Source organism: Apteryx mantelli, chromosome 1, assembly GCF_036417845.1.
Source record: "Apteryx mantelli isolate bAptMan1 chromosome 1, bAptMan1.hap1, whole genome shotgun sequence".
NCBI classification, from domain to species: Eukaryota; Metazoa; Chordata; class Aves; order Apterygiformes; family Apterygidae; genus Apteryx; species Apteryx mantelli.
In genome coordinates, this window is record NC_089978.1 from 21,557,542 (window position 1) to 21,578,828 (window position 21,287).

General features: G+C 41.6%; 1 protein-coding gene across 1 annotated transcript in view; it reads right to left on the reverse strand.

The window, feature by feature from the left end:
- Positions 1 to 3,909: 3,909 nt before the first annotated feature.
- Positions 3,910 to 21,287, reverse strand: part of LATS2 (large tumor suppressor kinase 2) — a 50,350-nt gene continuing 32,972 nt past the window's right edge. The window contains exons 4-9 of the mRNA XM_067290263.1: positions 18,076 to 18,208; positions 12,771 to 14,308; positions 9,478 to 10,060; positions 8,672 to 8,854; positions 7,301 to 7,407; positions 3,910 to 6,563 (exon numbers count right to left, since the gene is read on the reverse strand). Of these exons, the coding sequence (XP_067146364.1) occupies positions 6,069 to 6,563; positions 7,301 to 7,407; positions 8,672 to 8,854; positions 9,478 to 10,060; positions 12,771 to 14,308; positions 18,076 to 18,208 (3,039 nt within the window). The 3' untranslated portion in view covers positions 3,910 to 6,068. The remainder of the gene's footprint in view (positions 6,564 to 7,300; positions 7,408 to 8,671; positions 8,855 to 9,477; positions 10,061 to 12,770; positions 14,309 to 18,075; positions 18,209 to 21,287) is intronic.

A 21,287-nucleotide genomic window follows, 5' to 3' on the forward strand; every position in this document is an offset into this window, starting at 1 on the left:
GAATCGCTTTTGGGCAAGAATTTTCTTTGGGTTGTGCAAGACTTAGTTCAGCAGTGACAAAATGCAGAGAAGGTACCAGAGACGGTCTGTGGGCCAAAGTCTCAACAAGCCCAAAACCTGCAGGCGGCACTTTGGTCACACTGTTTGCAAGCCGTCCCGGTGGACGCCGTGTCCACAGCTCTTGGGCTCAGCTGGAGGCTTCTGAGCTCGATTTGAGGCTTGAGTAGCTTAATGCCCACCGCACCCGCGTGGCCCGTGCCGACCGTCTCTCGGAGGAGCTCGGAGAGCAGCAGCTGCAGCGGCCGCCTCCCGCCGTGGCGGTGCCTGCGGTGGCTTGCGCAGGCTGCCCGGAGCAGCCGGCCGGCTGCAGGTCGCCAAGCGACATTTCGACAGGGCGGTTATTTACTGAGCCCTGCCCCGGCCCAAAGACGATGCAGCCGCCGAGGCAGCTGGACGCCCACCGCTCCGCGTCTTCACCCATTCTGGTGGCCGTCTGCTGCCTCCCCACTCCCCACCTGGGGAAGTTCCTCCTCCGCAAGCAACTGCTCTGACCCATCCACCAGCGCTGAGCTAAACCCACGGGATACAAATAGCCGGTGAGCGCACCCGTAAGGTAGGTATGCATTCATTTGACAAACTCAGCCTTTCACCGCAGTTTGCTAATGAACCTTTGCCTTTCTGATGATGATCCAGTTGCAAAGTTATATATGTTAAAAATGCCTGCGTTCCCTTCTTTCCTTTTCATGGGTGTTATTACACGTTATTCAGCAGAATTAGGCACCTTCTCAGTGAGGTTAACTACTCTGAAACTGCCATCAGACTGAGTAAAACAAAATGCAGTTATTAAACCAAGGCCATAAATGAGCAAAGCTGTGGAAAGCAATGCTCAAAAAGACCCTGGGACTGATCAGTCCCCAGGGCTTCTCCAGCACGCGGCCATGATGCTCAGCTCAGGCATGGTCATTTCGTGCTCTCACCAGACTCCAGCCACCTCGCCACTTTCCTGAGTGACTTACAGATCTCCCTTCTTGCCTAGCCACATTTCCCTTCCTGGATCCAAAGTTGTCGACAAGCCCTTTGGCAAGAAGCACAGTTACGTGGCCAGTTGTTACACTGACAAACAGACTTGGAGACGAATTGAGAGTTTGGACGCCTATGCGTTAAGATTTAACACGTACGCGTACCTGCAGGTGTATGCACACGCATCTTTACCACTAGCAAAAAAAAAAAAAAGTAGCTGCCCAACACAAGTAGGAAAAGAAAGAAAAGGTGACCCACATGTTTACACTACAGTTGATGTAGCCTTCAAAGCTACAGTCAGAAATTTAGATGAAAAAACAAAATATCATCCGTGGAGAGTACTTTACGCCCCACAGTGAGCTGCTGGGTGGCCCCTGGCTGGGTGACCAGCAGAAGCGGCGCTGAGCTGTTGTGCCGATTGCTTTTACCACAGTTTGGGGGTGGGCGGTGCGGGAGCTAGAGGGCACCGCCAGCCTCCTCCTGCCTCACACAGCGGGTCCCCAAGGCTGCGGTGGCATGTGCAGGCTCCCCTCTGCCCAGCAGCACGCCTGAAGGAGCTGCTGGTGTGCTGCGGGCTCCCCCAAAATACAGGACAAACAGGAGGGGACGACATAAATGTTCTTCACACATGCACATACACGCACGCCGCCTCTGGGGCAACCACTGCAAGGTGCTGCAGGGCCGGACCATCTTTAAAGTCCTTTTTCTGGACGCAACTTGTTATCCAAGGAGATAATCCAAGGAGAGCAGCTATTTCCCCTCACCCACGTGGACTCCTCACACACTGAGCCCCCCCTTCCTTAAACTAGCCGAGGAGTCCGCGTGCCGGTGGCTGCCCTGGGCGCGGGTGACCTCAGGACCAAGACCGGGAAATGAGATTTGCCCTAGATCCTGTTACTTTGAGCCCCACTTTAATTTAGCAATATTCAACCTCACACAAGGCCTAGTTCATGAAGGCTCATTTTCTTCACTGATCTAAAAATTAGTAGGTGCAGGCACAGCTATTTTTCATCTTGCTGAACGGAAATAAAGGCCCCTTCCAGACTGCAAGGGCTTCGAAGTCACTGGATCAGTCAGTCCATTTGAATTTCAATCGCCCGTATCGCCAGGCTCCGTTTTGCTCTGCTGGGCTGAGAGCTACCGTTGCATTTGAGAAAGGCAACCATAGCTTTACGGATCAGATCCTCGGTTTATTTTGATGAGTCCAGGACTCAGTTTCTACCAAACGCCGGTTGCTGCTCATTCACTGCTCAGAACAGTAACCAGAGGAAGGCACAACTTCCATGTTCTTGCTGCAGCAGATTTCTTTGCCAGGAAAAACATTTTTACACGTTTTTTGTGTTTTAACGGTTGCTATTCCTACATTATCTATTCTTGAGATTATTTCCTGTGGGAAGGATTTAATACTTTTAATTCCAATAATATTTTTAGTAACAGTTGCTATTTTCTGCCAGTGTTTCTGTATTTTGGGATAGAACCAAATTATATGTTCTAAATTCCCTTTTTCATTGCAGTTTCTCCAGGAAAGCTTTAAGGCAGTTATTTCATACCTCATCAGCTACAGGGAAGAAAGCAGAATTTTCTTAAGTTTATGAGGTTAATTTTCCATTAAGTTACAGGTTAGAGCTTTGCTTCCTGCACAGTTAATTTCATTCTTCCATTTCCATTTAAAAGTCAAATGCTTTTCTCCCTCATTTAGTTTTCATGTAATTCAAGCTAGGTACCTGTTTATAACTTCTACTGGTAGTTCTTTTGCATTAAATTAGGAATAAAATTGCTTATCAAGGATTGTTGCTACTTCTTGGCAAATTTGGCCCCATTGAAGAATATAGATGTGAAAGGCTGCAAAAGCCCTTTCTGTTTCTGTGACGCTGTCACTGTTGCGTTATGAAGTTACCATGCTGAAAAGTATAATCACTTAAACTTTCTGAAAATTGTTTAGGCCTGTGTAACCCTAGAAAATGCTGTTATTGTGCACGTTTCTTTGCTGAAACCCAGGAATGAAATCCGTGTCTCACTGAAATCAGCAGGAGGTTTCACCATTGACTTTGTGAAGTTAGGACTGCAGCCCAAACGTTACCTCTTGCCATAATGAATAACACTTGAGAATAGACTCCCTGCTTTGAATCAGGAATAGATGTATGTAGAGCTCTTTTTTAAAAGCAAGAGCTTTTTTAACGAACATTACATTGTTACAACTTCTTGAAAGAAAATATTGTATGTTTTTTGTAGGAAGGTCAGGAGAACTGAGAATGCTTAGAGACAGTCCCAACACATGGCATATTGGTTACCCGGCCAAGTTCCCTAAAATTTTCTCCCAAGTTTCTGTTTACTCCTGAAATGTTTAAGGATGTGAGCCTTCTACAGACAGTGCCATAAAGCTGAAAAGACTCGTTTCCCAACTTAATTCTTCTTTATGTGAAATGGGAGTTGGATTTTGTCCCCTGCAGCATAGACTTTAAATGAACAATGTATTAATTGTGGAATCACCTGTTTCTTTCTGGGCTAGTTTCTTGTTTTGCTTAATTTCCAAGACTTTGTATTTGCAGGTGAACTGCTTACATTTCAAAAACGCATCAGAGGCAACAGCCAGAGGTGTACATCTATTTGCGATTGCCCTGGCAGATTGAAGAAGTGACTGTGTTGAAATTTATGCCATCTTTGGACTTCGTCATACCACAGTAAGCCTTAACTGTGAATCCTGTCCCTTCTTCTCAGGGCACATGAGCATAGAGAAGAAATCGTCTTAACACACCCAGAGACCCTACACCAAACGATGGAAGAGAAATTAGGTTTGGGCCTCACGTTTATAGCTCAAACCTACCATTAACATTACAAACAAACCCCTTAGAGAGGCAGGGATTACGCTTGTCAAGAACACATAATGCATTTTAGATTTCGATTCAGATTTTTAATAAATTGTGCCAGTAGAAGCTTTCAAAGGCAATGATATATCAATAAATAACAGTTAAATTGAGTTCCTGAGAAAGAACCTACCACATGAAAGAATGTCAGATAGATGTAAATAACAAAAATGGCATTACTATATAAAAAAGCAGTAATACTGAATCTTACATGAACTGTCACAACACAAGCACTGCATACCTCAGAACATTCCTTTCATACAAATGTAAACAAATACACAATCATTTTTGTTTAGTTTAGGCTGATGAATTTATATGCTGTTGCTTAGATATCTAAACAATGGATAGGATACGATATGCTAAAACATTAAGGAATAATAGGTGGAATAATATATGGAAAAAATAATGAAGCTCCAGATTTAAAAATAAAATAAAGCAAAAACACATTAAAGGAGTGTTTTCCTCAAATGTTATTATGTCAATCACTTTAAATAGGACTGTTACACTAATCTGAATTAAGGATTTTTGTGTGTGTTTACTTATTCAGTTATATATAATATATATGCAAATATGTATGGCTTAATTATCTTTAGTATTTTGATATCACCTTGAATAATTTTCACTTATACATATAAGAAAAATGCATATTTCAACACAGTTAACAATTGATATTTCAAAGTATGCCTGTAATTTGACAGAAATGAAGGACTATCGTGCTCACAGCAACATCAAAAGAGACAACAGGACAGAATAACTTTTGAGCAATGCCAACATTTTCAAATGTCAGTGCCTAAAACATTGGGATCATAAATGGATACCCAGTCAGTCATGTATAGGGATGTGATGTTTAGAAAAGCCAAGTGCCTCCTGGTTGCACAGAAGTCAATAGGGCTGCATGCACTCGACATCATTTATAAAACCAGTCTCATCTCACTTAGGATCTCAATATGCTACAGGGGCGCAGTTTTAGACATTCTGTTTTGAAGATGATGAGCTACATATGTCAGTATAGGTGCTCTGCATTACTGATAATATTGAACAACGAACACTGTGCTGTACGCTACGTGAATGAGCCAGATCTAAGCTGTTGCCACAAATTAGCCCTGTAATAATTGTCTTGCTATTGATCCTTGGTGGGGAAATGTGTGTGCTGATGATACGCGTTTACTAAAATGATCTATTACATCAGACCACAAAATCACTACTCAGTTATAACCTTTGCAATCTGTTTTACAAAATTAATATTGGATACAATCATAAGAAGAAACCATCCACACAATACATTATCAACACACTGTTTAAAATGGTCTAATTTTAGACCCTTAGTAAAAATGGATCCACAGGACCTGCCTGTGAATGGCAAGAAAAGGCCATTTCAAATAGAAAAACACTGCTCATGCAACATTCTTCACACACTAGACAATGAAATCACACCCAAATTGTCACTTGCTCACACTTTCTATTACACTCCAATAGCAGAAGGAAATAAAGCAGCTTTAAGGTTATGTCACAATTTTGAAATGTGGAAAATACACATAATAACAAAAAACATGGTGCTAATACAATGGCATCAGTAAATTTAGAAAATTAGAGAGCAGAGTTTTCTTTTTTTCTTTTTTCTTCTTTTTTTTTCTTTCTTACATTATTGCACAGAGACCTTTCATCACATGTTCTTCAGCTTTATGCATTTTCCTAAATGTGAAATAAGTGCTATGGATAAAATAAAAATGTAGAAAGGAAGAACAGCAGCATGATTTGTCAAAGTTAATCCCTATAATTTAGTAGGAAAAAAAACCCCTGCTATAAACAAAATATAAGTGCTCTTTATTCATTTAAAAAATAACGCTGACAGTTGCAGAAGTCTGTAAATGTTAATCAGAGTGGGGGGAAGCTGACCTCAAATAAAAATAGGCCTAGAAATGATAGACTGCTGGCCTTGCAGATTTTGGTGAAGACCAGGATTTCAAGTGTAATTATCAACAGTTATTTACAGTAAAACTGACCCAAACTTTCAAGAGTGCCATTTTTAGGACCTGGCTCTGCAAACTTTTAACTCCCCAGGATGACTTCAGCCTCAGCTGAAGGTACACCTGAACAAGGGTTGCAGGATCAGCTCCTAAAGGATCAGTTAAAGGCCCTTCTGGATTTGAGATTAGAATTATCTGGAGTACTCTATACAATAATTTACACATATACAGGCTGACAAGCTCCAGTCTGATCCACCACATCTTTGTCTTCCACATCAGATTTCTCAGACTGGCTGACTTCCATTCCAGAAGGTTTGGGGTATCTGAACGGATACCCGTTGTCATCAAAGAACCTCCGGAAAGTAAACTCATAGAAGGCATGTTCTGTGTGTTTGCTATTGGAAGAGGCTAATGGATCCCATGTCCTGGTACTATCACCACTAGTGTCGTTCCAAGGACTTTCTTCTTCAACTGGATCAAAGTTTGAAGTGTCCATTGGATGGCTGATCTTTGGAACATAGGGAGCTGGCTGCCTACGGATATCGGTAGAGAAGTCCATAGAGTGAAAGAAAGAATGAGCCTTGATATCATCTGCTCCATTTCTTCCAAGTCTGTCCTCAGCAGCACAGCAGAGTTTTGTGATGAGATCAGTTGCCTCAGAGCTTAGCTTGATCTGTGAGGGAATGTGTAGTGTGCTTTCCCAATTTATCACCTGAAGATGAGAAAGATATTTAACAACTTCTAATTCTCAGAACTGAGTTTTTCTGATTGTCAACACTAACGCAACAGTATACACATAACCAGTCAATTCACAGTCTGGATATTTATTTTAGAGGTTCAAGAATCCAATGATTAGACTGCATTAGCTGTCAACAGATGTCTTGAGTGAAACAAGAAACACTGCTGAAGAGGAGATAAAAGAAGGAAATCCATTTTAAAAAGTGCAAATTCCCTCTTGAATGCTACCATGGCCAATTTGAGAACAGATTCAGTTAAAGATTACTGATATGACTTCATTTAATCCTGAAAATGTAGACTAGGAAAAGTGGACATGATATACATTCTTTCTAATAAAAAACTACTGCTTGACTTTGAAACACTCACATTGCCAACTGAGATTATTGCTGATATATCAGGTTACTCAAATCTGATGGGCACCCTAAAGAAGTTAGATGGATGACCTTGTGCTTGAGAAACCAGAATTGTGCTGAGAAGACTCATAAAGTTATATCTCTCTGTGCTGTTGGACATGTCAGTTCCAGTCTGACTTTCAAAATCTTCACTGAATAAGAAAGGATTTGTCCCTGAACAGAACTAGGAAAAATCAGGCCTTTGTAACCACTACATCTTACTCTAGTAAAACAGATAGGGATGCGTCTGTGCATATGAGAAGGGAAGGGAGCAGGTTAACATTTCTCTATTAGAGATTGGAATTTTGCTTCAACCTACCTTCAGTTGGGTTTCTGTGGGTGTAGGAGCCAGAAAAGGAGGCTGCCCCACTAGCATCTCAAAGAGGATCACACCAACACTCCACCAGTCACAAAGTTGAGTGTATCCTGAAAGGCAAGTGAAAAGGTTGTTGTCCACTAACCAAGGAGAGCATGTATAGAGCTATTGTTTCTTCTTGCAATTAAATATCAAAACACAGGGCACAGGTTTCTGTCTTTTCTCAAACAAACAATTTGTGACCTAAAGTAAAGGACTTGCAATTCATCTTCATCAAAAAGTGCCTTCTGCTCGCTGACCTAAATTCTACTGCTCTCAGTGAAGATCTAATTCCAGTGTCCAGGAATCACTCTGAATATATTTAATTCACAACAAAAGTGAGCAAGGAAATCACATAATTGGAAAGAGTAAAGTTTTCTCACAATGTTTCACAGCTACATTGCTACACAGCACAACCTGGCCCTCAAAGAATAGCAAAAAGGCTTATCAAGGGTTTGAAACACTGCTCAAGGACACAGCCTGGCCTTAAAGATAGAAGAAAGCCACAAAAGACTTTCTGAGCAAGTTCCATGCAGAGGAACAACTTCAACCACTTAATTGCTGAGACAAGACAAAGTAAGGTATATGTTTGAGATCTACGCAAGTACTGGAAGACTTAAATGCTGATTTCAATGGAGAAATCTCAATGGAGATTTGTGTCATCAGATGATTTGGGTATAATTTGAAATCTCCTGAACTCAGGAAGAGTCCAGGGGACTTAGGACAAGGCTTGCGGACAACTTTGAACATCTGATCTCCTCACTACAAGATTCAGTGATCGTGTCTGTTCCGCAGAAACAGCCACCCAGTACTGTCTAAATTCCTCAAGCTGAGCTTCTGAACGCAGGGTGTCCAGTGTAAATTGTGGAAGACTACTTGTTGAGTTTCCCCCAGATTCTGGCTGGGAATCTGGAGGAGATGTTTCCACAAGCTGACATCATCCACATTTAAGTGGCCTGTCTGAATCACTGATTCAGAACCATCAGCTGGCTATTCACTGGTCTTTGTAAACTCACTAGTGGTCAGAGTCATATTTCACAAGCACAGATTATGTGCTTTATATTTGAAAAATACCACTGCCAGCATCATCTGACACATTTATCAGCAGTCTCATTCAAAGCTTCAAAGCGAAGAGCACACAGCACCACCACCCTCAATGTCAGCAGCATTGATGCTAATAAGTAGAGCGTGTAGAGAAATTTGTTCTCTTTAATCTGAGTTATTTGTGGACTACAAAATGACAACCTTCCAAAGCAGTGAACTTATTTAAGGCAAAAAAAAGTATTTCAAAGTGTCAGTGTTCATTTACACAAGAGAAAAACACAGGTCATCTACCTTTACGAAGCAGGACTTCAGGAGCAATATAATTAGGAGTTCCAACTAATGAGTGGGCTAGGCATCTCTGATGCTGCTTCTTAGCTCTTTGTTCCAATGTCTTCAGCCTATCTCCACATCTACAGTTGGACACATCATCCCAAAGATCACTGGGCTCCATGCTGTCTTGTCTGATATGGCTCCCTTTCAAAAGGGAGAGAAAGTTTACATTCATAGTTATAAAACACACCAAAGAGAAACATTTATCTAGATCTAATTCTGTCATCTACTTTCATCAAATAACATTTAAACTTCAAACCCAAGGCATTTACTTCCTCCCTCCCCTTCACAATTGACCTTCCATAAGCAGCAAAATGTCTCTGTCTCAGCACAGGGAAACATACTCCCATAAGGGAGATACAGAGCAATAGTATATGTTTAGATTAGTTATACCAATTGTTTATGGCCTTTTTGCCAACACGCTCCAATACTCCTCAACGGCATGCACAGAAGGTGCCAGGATTACTTTAAACCTGCGATTAAGTTCCTTCACCATCACAGAGACCCTCCAAACAAGTATGAACCGAAAAACTGCTGCTCCTGCATCAGTCAGCTAGATGACTGATGAGGATTTAAACAGTATTGGAAACAAAGGACCAGAAACAGACTAACTGAATGAGTCAATGAGAGACAGACACATCACGGTTCACCTTGTCAATGTACACCTGCCTCTCTTTTCCAAAATCAAACATTTCTGCCAATAGGTACCACTTAGTTTCAACACCAAGTAATGCCACACCATCACAAATAAAGCCCCCAAACACTACCTTTCTGATAGTATTTTGAATTGTGAGTCCACCTGAATCCAGTACACAGTCCAAAGTCAGTCAGTTTGATATGCCCATCCAGGTCTATCAGAATGTTGTCAGGCTTGATGTCTCTGTGAATAAATCCCATTTTGTGTACACTCTCTATAGCCAAAGTGAGCTCAGCGATATAAAATCTAGCCAGACACTCTGGAAAGACCTCCATCCGAATCAGTAGACTCATCATGTCCCCACCAGGGATGTAGTCCATCACAAAGTACAAGTTCTCTTTATCTTGGAAGGAATAATAGAGTTTAACCACCCACTCATTGTCTGCCTCGGCAAGTATATCCCGTTCCGCTTTGACATGAGCCACCTGGTTCCGGTTCAGCACATCTTTCTTTCGCAGGGTTTTCATGGCATACAGGGCATGGGTATCCACTTTGCAGGCCAGGCATACTTCTCCAAACGCACCAATACCTAGGGTCTTGATTTTTACAAACATAGATTTGTCCATTTTGGCCCTTTTAAGTCTGTTATAGTTGGACTCCTTTTGGTAGAGAATTTTCCTCATTTGTTCCTGTTCTGCTTCACAAAGGCCAGCCTTTATAAGGTAAAAACAAACCACAAGAGCTAGTACTGTTACGTTCATAGCATGAGAACAATAAACTAGCATTTCCAAAGCACATTACTATGAAAAATTAGCCAAGAACCAGAAAAGATATATTCATATGAGATATACTCTCCCCTCTGTCTGTAGAGATACTTCTGAAATACCTGCAGATTCACTGCAACTAGCTTGTTATCTGAATTTGCTATATGTGAGATTGGTCAAGAAGCATGGGGCAGTATCTTCAGGGAGAGGAGTATAACAGAACAAACCTGATCATGGGATTTGATTGCATCTTTCAAATGTGCACTTTGCCACTGCAATCCACTGTATGCATGCACTTCACAGTACGGCTTAATTTAAACAGAAACTTAAATCTAGATGCAGCAGCCCACTTTATCAACTGATGGTTCTCCAGGGCAACTCGTGTTAACACTAGTTATGCTGGCTGGCTGTTGGCTTTTGTGTAGCAGTTAAGGGGCTGTTTTTGAACTGAACATTCCTAAGTGCCTTGGGAACCCTCTTCTTTAGAAGCCATTTCTCTTCCTCTGTCATACACAAGTCTCCACTCTAAAGCTTTCTAGATCTCCTGATCTTCTTTTCAGTAAAACTTCTCCCTTTTCCATCCTAAAATACATACATACAATCCTCAGCTCTGGCCTCCCCCAGCCACTGCAGCCCAGATTCATGTCCCCTTTAAATGTACTATTTCCCTTCTGCATCTAACCTCTGACAAATCCGACTTGTCCAGCCACCTCTTGTTCCCCCAGAGCCTAACCCTAACCACCAGTAACATTTCACATGGCTGCACGAGAGACCTCTTGGGAAAGGGGAGGAGAAGGAGGGTCCAGCTAGGCTTTTCCTCCTTCAGGACGCCATCTGCACATGGCCGTCTTAGGCCATCCCCTCTCCCAAAAGCCACTGGTGGCCTCCACCAGCAGAAGCCCTTGAGCTGAATACCCTCGCTACTGCCAGATGATAGATCCGATCTGACAATTCACTCTCTGCAAAAGGCCCCTTTCTTTTTGAATACTGTTTCCAGGATCCCGAATTAACTGACATCAGCTGAAGCACTTTGAGAGGATGATTACTGCATGGTGGGAAGAGGCAAGGGGAGGAGGGTAGATGGAGCCGAAGCTGACTGATGAGCAGGCTAGAGGCTCAAGCATATGCCTACAGGGCTGCTCCTTAGATTGACTTTTTAATTTCACATCTATAGTCTAGGCCTTTTAAAGATGAATGTGGGGGCAGTCAGAGTATGCAATGAGATTCCTATAGTATAAAAATGAACTCTGGATGAATAAAGAAGGATTGAGGAGGTCTGAGAACACTTGCAGAACAGGTAGGATGAGTCTTCAGACTGAAGGCAAAAGCCAAATCAAAACAAGTCACATTTTTTAAAATGTAAGGAGACTGCATCAATCAATGATAAAGGAAGTGTTTATTGTTTCAAGGTAAAGTAATTAGTGTTGTGTTCTTGGTTAATTCTAGGATAATGGGATATTCAGACAGCCAAAATCTCCCGAGTTCATAGAGTGTTATCCCAGCTAGTGATGAGGTTGCTAAGGGAAGGAATTGTTTTTGTTTATACTTGAATTGTCTCTGAGTTATGAAGTGAAGGAAAGCTGAAGAGCCAGAAAAGAGAAGAATTAATGCAATTAGTTGGTGATTTACTTCTCTATAGATCATTCCCTATCTCCATCTCAAGAAAATATTCACTAAATCCAAGCAATGCAACATAATCTGTACATGCAATGAGGATAAACTATTAACTGTAACTAAATTGCTGTCTTTTCAACAGATTTTAGAAGCATATTTGTTTAATTTTAACCTCAACAAACAAACCACTGAGTATTCCACAGCAAGGTGAGCATCACATTGACTGATTCTGGAAATCGATTGTGCTAGAGAAGATTTGGTAGTTAATTATTATCCATTATGCATTAATAATGGCTTCCCTTAAAGTTTATCCTTAAATACAAAAGGAGACTAGTCCTGTTCTAGTCATATTTGGGAAAAAACATTTCCACATTAAAAACAAAACTACCACAGCAATCATCAGAACTCGGCAGTTTTGTTTTATGCAGCCCTATCAGTGAATCAGCTTAGGTTTAAGAGCTACATTTAGGCATGAAAGAAGCTCTCACTCAAAGTACACCTCACTAAGACCAACTTCTAGACCAAGTTCCAGCAAGGGTTCCAAGATCATTTCAAGCTGGCCAAGATACAATTATCTGAATTCATCTATCTGTATTCATCTAAAAAGATGGCACAGTGACTCTGCTGCCAAATTAAACCAGGCTTTTGGTTAATAAGTGGGTTGCTACCATGGAACTGATAGAACTGGAAAAAAAGAAAATGTTTTTCAGAGTTTTGCAAGAGCTGCAGAAGTGTTGCCAGTGTTACTTTGGCCTCAGACTTGGCTTCTGAGTTCTTGCCTAAGCAAACCCAATACTTTCCTACTATGGGGCTTTTTGCTATGTTTAACTTTTTTCTATAAAAATATATTACTCCACTTCTCAGGCTCTTCAAACAGCCTCCAAAATCTACATCCAGGCTTCTAAGTGAAAATAGCCTGATAAAGGGAGGTGTTGAACACCTATTAGTTCCAGGGGAGCCTTCCCTTAGAAACTTTTGGGATGATTAAAAATAGTAATAATCAATTTGACCTCATTAGCTTTTACTATAACTAAACAAGCATTACTTTAGCCATTTCTTGCTCCAATTGTAATCTTCTGTTAATTTTTTGCTGGTAGGTCTTTATGACATTTTCTACATGTTGCTCCATGTAGAACTTGAAGGCAAATGGTGAGTAACTCTTAATCCGGGATTCTCTCTTTTCCTCATCTTTGCCATTTTTTCGCACAGGCACTGGAGACGTCTGAATCTGCTTTTTATCCTTGCCTGGTTTGTCAGCTTTGGTGTTCTTGCTGCTTTTGTCATTTCGCTCACAGTTCTCCTCAACCTTATTGCACGTTGAATTGGAGACTACACGGAGGGTCTGCTCTACACCCATGCATAAGCAGTTGATATCAAACTGCTCAGAGCTACTGGGAAGTAACAAATGCTTGGGATATGGTGGTGGTGGACATCGCAGTTCCTGATTACCGTAATCCACATCTAGTTGGTAGGCATTAGCTGCTCCAGCAGGTGGGACATGCTGCTCAATGATCTCTAAACTGTCCACAGCTGGTGCCTGTGCAGGTAACCAGCCAGGATGGGAAGGTCCTACCGCAGTCTGAGGTTCAGGTCTCATCACTCGCATGCTCTTCACTGGCTGGAGAATATGAGCAGATGTGACTGCTGTGATGGTATTTGGAGACGTAATTGAAGGATCGGGTTTGCCTGGAGGAACCTGTCTTATAGATACAGTCACTTGTGGCTGTTGCTGGTGGTTGTTGAAGGAGTTTGTTCTGCTTGGCACTGTGGCATCTGGTCTGAAGGATACATGTTGCCGTGGAGATGTTTCTATTCCTGGGTTTTGTAAAGAATCCCGGCGTGATGGTGTTGCTGCCTGCCACTGCTGAACTTGAGGATTGTTCATGTCATAGAGGTCCATGTTTAGGCTATTTCTAGATGGAGTTAACAGATTCTGTGGTGGACTGTCTGAAAAATCATTAGCAAATGCTGGACCTCTGGATATCACGTGCATTTGATGAGAGGAAGGGCTTGTCTGTTTGTGGTGAGAATGTGATATATACAGGCTTGCTGGTGCCTGCTGAAATGCATGACCAGAGTTATTTTGAACAACCGCCCCTTTATTTGGGAGATTAGCATATCCTCCCTCCTGCTGCATCTTGTTTTGGAAGGATGGACTCCGCTGAACACCATACCCCATAGGTTCCCCCTGCACCATCATATGCTGCCTACTGTAATGTGGGCTGTTGGAGCCATGAGAGGCCTGCAGCTGCAAGACTTGGCTGCTGTGATTAGCCACTGGATAATTAATCACAGAAGATTCGATACTTGCAGAGTATGTTTTCTGCTGATGGCTTGTTGGTGTGCTGTGAGTGCCTACTCCAGATGGCCTCTGTACAGGAGCATTCATAGCCGTAGACTGTGAAGCAGAGATTAAATAGTCCATGTATGGCCTTGGAACATCAGTAAGCATATTCGCACCTTCTGCTCCAAAGCCTGTCCCTTCATAGGCTGCATTACTGATCTGATGGTAGGACGGAAAAGATTCATTTGATCCTTCAAAGCTTGGCCTGCGGGTTACATTATTTGGCACAATACCCTTTCCTTTATAAAAAGAACACAGAAGAATGTTAGAAAACAATTCAGGTGAACCAACTACTTTACATTACTCATCCATCTGCACATTATATACACACATACACACATATACTGCGTAGGGAGTATGGGTTACAAAAAAAAACCTTGCAAGACCTAAATTAAGCACTATGAACATTTAAAGTGATGAGTGCCGAGTATTACTACTGATAACAAGCTACTGGCCCACAGTACTGTTCATGCCAGGAATCATCAGGGAGTTCTACCAAATAATGAAAATAGAAGCACAAATTCCTTGATTATGAAATCATCAGATTATACTACAGCCTGGGTTTCAAAGCTGGAAAAGCTGGACCAGCGTTAGAGATCATTAAGCACAGACAGGTGGAAGCTACAGAGCAGGGGGTAAAGTACTGCACCAATGGGAGAAAAAAAGCTCCCTAAAGGACTGTCAATACAATTTAAAGTCACCACTATTATAAGCTACTAGGAAGTCACGTACTCTATATCTTCTGTACAGTGATCTCACTGCTCACACTGGGGATCTGTTTACAACTCTCCGTTCCACCGTTCTCAGAAATCCTTGTAGCTCTCTCCTTCATTTACAGCAAAAGCATCCTGCACCTTATCCTGTCCTCTTTCCAATGTGTTGGACACTGAGTGTCCCCTCATATTACTCATCTTCCTTCTATTTGGGAGGCAAATCTTTCAGAGTGTCAACATGTTAATCTTGGCTTGAAGAATGTGCAGAGCTGAGTTAGTAACATTCCTACACTGGAAGTGTTAATGGCACTTTTGATGAGTTCTTCGATCTGTGCACAAATCGCAAGTGTATTTAGCAGGTGTTTAGTGCTGGCTGTGCTACACATACAATGTAAGACTCTGTGCAGGCCCCATTTTTTTGTTCCCCCCTCCGGTTCTTTAGCTATCACAAATCATCAGGACTTGGCCTATTTATGTCTAAACAATTTCCTTTTAAAATCTTGACTTCATAAGGTCTGCAAAATAGTCATACTGTGCTAACAGGTTTGCACAGTAGATTGCAAGCTTTTCCAATTCTTTGCATTACATCATGTCCCAGTTTGGCCAGATGCAGCATACATAAGCATACCTGTGCACTACTCACCTGCATACCTGCATACACTCTGCTATAAGCTCTGCTATATACAGACATGCAGGGACAGGCACATCATTAAGACAGGTCTATGTACCATCTCTACACACTGAAGCAGCTGCCCCCACACTAAGGAACAATGTCATAAACAGTTTTTGAAATATAATCAAATTGGACAAATAATCACTGTTCTTTAAAGTGAAGACTACAATCTGCAGCTCTTTTTCCTATGACAATGCAAGGCCTACCAGAGGCCATGAAGGAAAGTAGCAGCAAAAATTGTCCTCCTTTGGGACACATATTTCAGCTGTGCAAGTAATCTTGCTGATACCAAGAGAGATTTGACCTCCACCTCCTAGATTTGTATACCACTAAGTCTGTTCTGATCTGACTAAAAAATATTTGGATCTGCAAAGATACCAAATGTGGTAGTTGCAAATGATTTTTTGTTCACACATTCCTATCCAACACAACAAATGTGACTGTATCTCTCGCCTGTGAAGGGTTTTAGATCAGCATGTATTTCACCAACTGCAGTCATAGGATAAACTATTTTTATACATATTCTCTGTCCCACAGTAATATCTGATAAGTTTTATTTGAGTCTTGCCTGTACACTAAAATTCTTGTGAGCTTTAAAGTTTTCATATACCAGTATAGAGAATTCAAAAGCAAAAGTTTTAAACTCTCAAACTGCAAATGAAGAAGTTCCCAGGGAGCCTTACATGACTCCTAACCACCTGCAGGAGACCTACGCTGCCCTAGCACAAGCAATCTAAAACAAAACTAATCAATATGATTTTGCGGTACCTCAAGCAGGCAAACATCAATTACGTGACATGTGAGTTTTGCATTTTAAGTATCCTAAAAGTAAAGACAGCTTGAAAGGTTCAGTATTCAAAATAGCTGCAGTAGTTATATTATTTAGAAATCTGTGCACAGTGGAGATGCTCAGAAAGCAAAAACAAAAGCAAACTGAAGACTACTGGGTAATTAAAACTCTATCCTGCAAAGACTGAAAAAAGTTCGAAACAAATTTTTCAACCCTTTCAGAGGAAATGTATGTTTTTTTAGGACTGGATATGTTCCTTCAATTGAAGGAATAAAGGCTTTGTAATATAAAGCAAAACACAATTCAGTAATTCTGTCAAAATTATTTTAAATTCTCCTTAAAGCCCAGCTGAGGCCACATTTGTACATGCATCATGACAGAGCTCCCCAAACGGCAGCAGTGCAAACTGGTCTTCTTTATGTGTCAGGTAGCCATCCTGCAGGATAAAACCCTGGGAAATATCCTCTCCTCAGACTTTTCCAGAATTTCCTCAAATAATAAAACAGGAAGCCCATGACTGGTAGAAGGGGTAGCGGAGCTTCTACCTGCAAACAATCACGCACCATTCGTCACCATTTGAAGCTCCATTCCTGGGAGTGACTACTTCGAAAATGAAGTCCTTCCCCTTTTCCTTTTTCCCTGTATGTGACTGCCCTTGGGTCTCTCCATGAAAGAAGTGGCCTTACTGAAGAAATCCCTTTCCATGGATTTTTGTTTGTAAACTGAATGGGCATTTTCTTCCCCAGCTTTCCTCATTTCTGGCCATGCCTGTCAACTTTCTCAAATTTAATGTGTTTTCCAAAACAGATCTTCAATTTGATCAGGAGGCAAGAAGGAAGATGATGCTGAGGTGACCAAGATGAGAAATTTGGTGTGTGGAAATCTCTTGCACTCAGTAAACTCAATTTATGACCATACTTGGAGGTCTTACTATTGTAGTAAGACTTGGTTTGAATGGATTTTGTTAGCGTCAACTACTCCAACACAGAGAAGCCTTTAAAAGTCTAAATGTTGCAACTGATGCAAGAGAACTTTCACGTCCAACAGAACAGCCCCCTCACAGCAGCTCTCCAGCCCACTCAACCCTTCTCCCACTAACCCCCCCATAGCATATAACATTACTACATGATTCCACAGGTTCAATCACTTAGAGGATGGTGATTTGTCTACTTGGCCAATTTTTAAAACTGAAAGAATATAAAAGTAACAAACTCTATCCAAACTTGAGTGCATCCTGATCACAGATCAAAAGCATTCTGCACTGCTCTAAGTGCACGTTAATGTCTGAATGCAAACAACTCTTGCAAGGTCTTCTATCTGCAGCGGTTCGGTGTTTGCTGATGAGACATGCAGGTCCCAAATGTTCCCATTTGCTAGTTTACATGAAACAAGGCTGAAGGATGCTAGCAGGGACAAACAAAAAAGCTTCTGTCATCTTGGCCCAAGCTATTGCTACAGTGCACTCACAAAGGTATCAATATGAATGAAATCCTGGGAAGTGAGCTATCTCACAACTCCATAGTAATTATCTACGTGCAAGTTTTTACTTTGTGGTAAACTTGAGGTGGTTGACCTGACTTGCACGGAAGGACAAACTGCTTTGTGCTTAGGAAGGTGGAGTAAGAACGTGCACATGGATGCTTCTTGCAAAGTAGGTGAGCTGCGTTCAGCTTCCAGCTCAGCTCACCTTGCCATGTTCATGTGACTGCCTCCTACAAGATCACTGTCAAATACTGCCAATCCACCTCTTCTTACCAGCAACAAGTCTACTTTAAAAACTAGTGTATCACAAGAAGAAAGAATACAATGTAAAGGAAAGTTTATGCTTACCTGGTGAGGTCTGCTTAATTACACGTACTATCTGCTCATTTCTAGGATCCAAGTAGCCCATCTTACTGATATACTCCAGAGCTGCTTCAATACTTCTGCTACCCGTCTGCTTCAGTGCTCGGACAGCCATCTCCTAAATAAAGCAAACAAGAGTTGATTAACAGTGAGACAAAACTCAAGTATTGTATTTTAGGCTAGAGAGTAGTAAGCTTTCTTACATTTACGGAAACATTTTATAATTTGCACCAGATCACAGCTGCCTAAAGCCAATTGGACTCATATTTTGAAAACATATGTATGACTTACACAACTCAAAAATTAAAAGGAAAAAATAACAAAAAACACAACCCACACAAACTCTGGCAATTAAAAAAGCATCAAATTGAAACCTGTACTTGAAGAATCCTTAAAACAAACCTTGAATCAGATCTGGAAAAGGCAGCATAATTTGATTTAAGAAAGAAAGAAATATTTAGCTTTCTGTATTCAAGCAGCATGTCTCTTAGTCACACCTGAATATCTCTCTACAGTAAAAATTAAGCTTTCATGGATGCCACAAGATGCTAATGAGGCAGAGACCGATTTCTACTGAGCAAATTCTGGCCCCACAAGAGTCCATGGAGGAAGACTCTGCTATTTTGGTACAGTTGGTACATCATTCACTATCTATTTGGAAAATTACTAGCGTATTAACTGGATTTCATACTACTATTCCTTTTAGGTGTATTTTATTGGGCACACATCCATCACTAAAACATTAATATGGGTGCCAAACACAACCGAAGAACTAAAACTGCAGCAAAAACAAATAGTCTAATTAAACTTCTCTATCATGTCCACTGTTAGTGTTCCCTGCTTTATAGTCAGGAAGTCACACTCTCCTGGAGTTTGTGTTATATATTTACTTATGGCCCAGTTACACTGAATACCTTTCATCAGTGACTCTAACCATAGGATGTAAAGCAAAATTCACAAATGCTCACAAGGTTGCATGGTCTTTCCTGAAGATATAGAGAGCCCAAAATCCAGAGCTTAAACGTTTAATTCAGCTTACTGAACTTCAGCCATCAAAACATTAGATACCTAGTCTAAACTAGTTGTTGAGAACCTTTCCATAATCACTTCCAGAAGGCAATTCATAAAACAGATACATAAAACGACAGGAGATGAACTGACCTTTGGTGACAATAAAAGAAGATTAGATGGACTGGTTTGAACTCAACTCCTATCTCTTAGATGGTTAAAGCTGGATGAAATGAATATCACCATCAAGGACTTGCTTGCAAATCTCAGTATGGTATTATCTTGCCACTTTATTGCCAATCTCAGGGGACTTCTGTCATTGCAACCTGCCCACTGAGGGCTGAATCAGATGCCATTTGTGCCTTCTTGGCTTAGCTTGCCAACTTTGCAGGTGTGATGACTAGGTTGGCACAAGCACTCAGCTCTCCCAAGGGGCAGTTCTGCACCCTGGCCAGCATTCAGGTAGCCCCAACACGTATGCTCCTTTTCCACATCATTTGTAGCAAAGAACAACTTTGCTCAGTTGAACTGCAAGTACATGTAACTTTCTGGCTTACTTTTTACTTAGCAAGAGAGGATCATCTTAGATGACACTAATTCACACTTAGCACAAAGCCACACGCTGGCACTTGGCATTTTACTTTGCTTAGATCAGTCTCCTCCTACTCCTCCCCAAAATGGCAGCATTTTCTCCATTACTCAGAGGTTCTACTTGGGGAATAACTATAGCAAGTTTGAATATTTTTCAAACAATTTATGACTCATAATTCATAGAAAGGCAGGAGCTGGTTTCACATTTCCTATAGCTGAAATATTTCACTGGCATCAACACATTAGTAAGGGCAATTTTAAATCAACGAAAAACTATTATGCATGAAGGAAAGAATTTCCCACAATGTTTTCTCCTTTTTTTTTTCTTCTGAATACATTTCTAAAGTATTAGCAAATTCACATCCTAGTGTTCAGCCTTCTCATCATCCAGGGACTCTGGGCTGCTAACACACACTGCCCATTTACACCAGCTGGGATCTAGCCTTAGATCACAAGTCTTAAAGACTAAATCAAATATTCTCAATATGCAAGATTGAAAGGTCTCTGAGATGCCTTGGATGTTATCGGCTTCTTTTTTTGGTTTTGTCTTCAATGGGGTTCCAAGAGAATAAATGCTTGGTAAGCAATTATCTTAATGATTCATAAGAAAACAGCTCACATAGTCCACTTCTCTGTCTCTTAGCTGTGTCGGCTCTGTGGGATGTAAAAGGGCTAAAATAGGTTTGGTTTATATCACCTGTGTGGAGATATAATCTCTGAAAACAATCCTTTCCCCCAAAACTGACACTACTGTTGTCATTTCTTGCCACTGTCTCTGTCAGAAAAACAAAGAAAAAAAAAGACAAAAGTCTATTCAAAGCGGCATGTTCTACCTTCAGCAGCTGTGATAGCTGTGTTTCATGCTGAAACCTCAACTGGAAGAATGTGAAGGAAAAAGCTCAATACCTTTCACTGCAGACTGCAGGAGAACTTACCAGAGGGCCAGCAAGAGCCTGGGACTGGCAGGTGTGTCACCGACAACCTGTCCCCTGCAGACCACCAGCCCACGCAGCACACCTGCACCCCAGAAAGGTTTCCTCATTACATAGCCTATTTTCTTAGCACTTACATTACTGTTGGAAGAAACTAAGCAACCTATTTGTGGTTCCCCCTGTACATCACTCCCACAGCTTTTGCCTTTTCCACCCTGGCCATCAGGAGACACAAACAGCCCCTCTTTAGGCTGAGGGTTCACAGAAGCCCAGCATGATCGCCAAGCAAATGGAGAACGACCAGCAAAACATAGAGGTTACACAAATAAAAGGACTCCCCTTTCCTCAGAAGCAGATTACATATGACTATAGAGCAGCAGTTTTCCACCCAGGAGACCAGCCCCTCTGGGGGCATGCAACACCCCCAGGCATGGAGGGCCACAGGCAGCTCCAGCAGTGTGACAGCTGGCCTTCATCCTTCTCTACCTTGTTTTCCCCATCTCCATCCTCCACAGCTACAGCTCTCTCCTCTCTGTCACCCCCGTGAAGAAGACAACGCTTGTGGCTGAGGCTTACAGGAGGGCGCACTTGGTGTGCAAGGGGGCACATCGGCCATCTCCCTCCTGCATGTGCTGTACTGGTGAGCTACGGTGGGCAGCAGCCCTG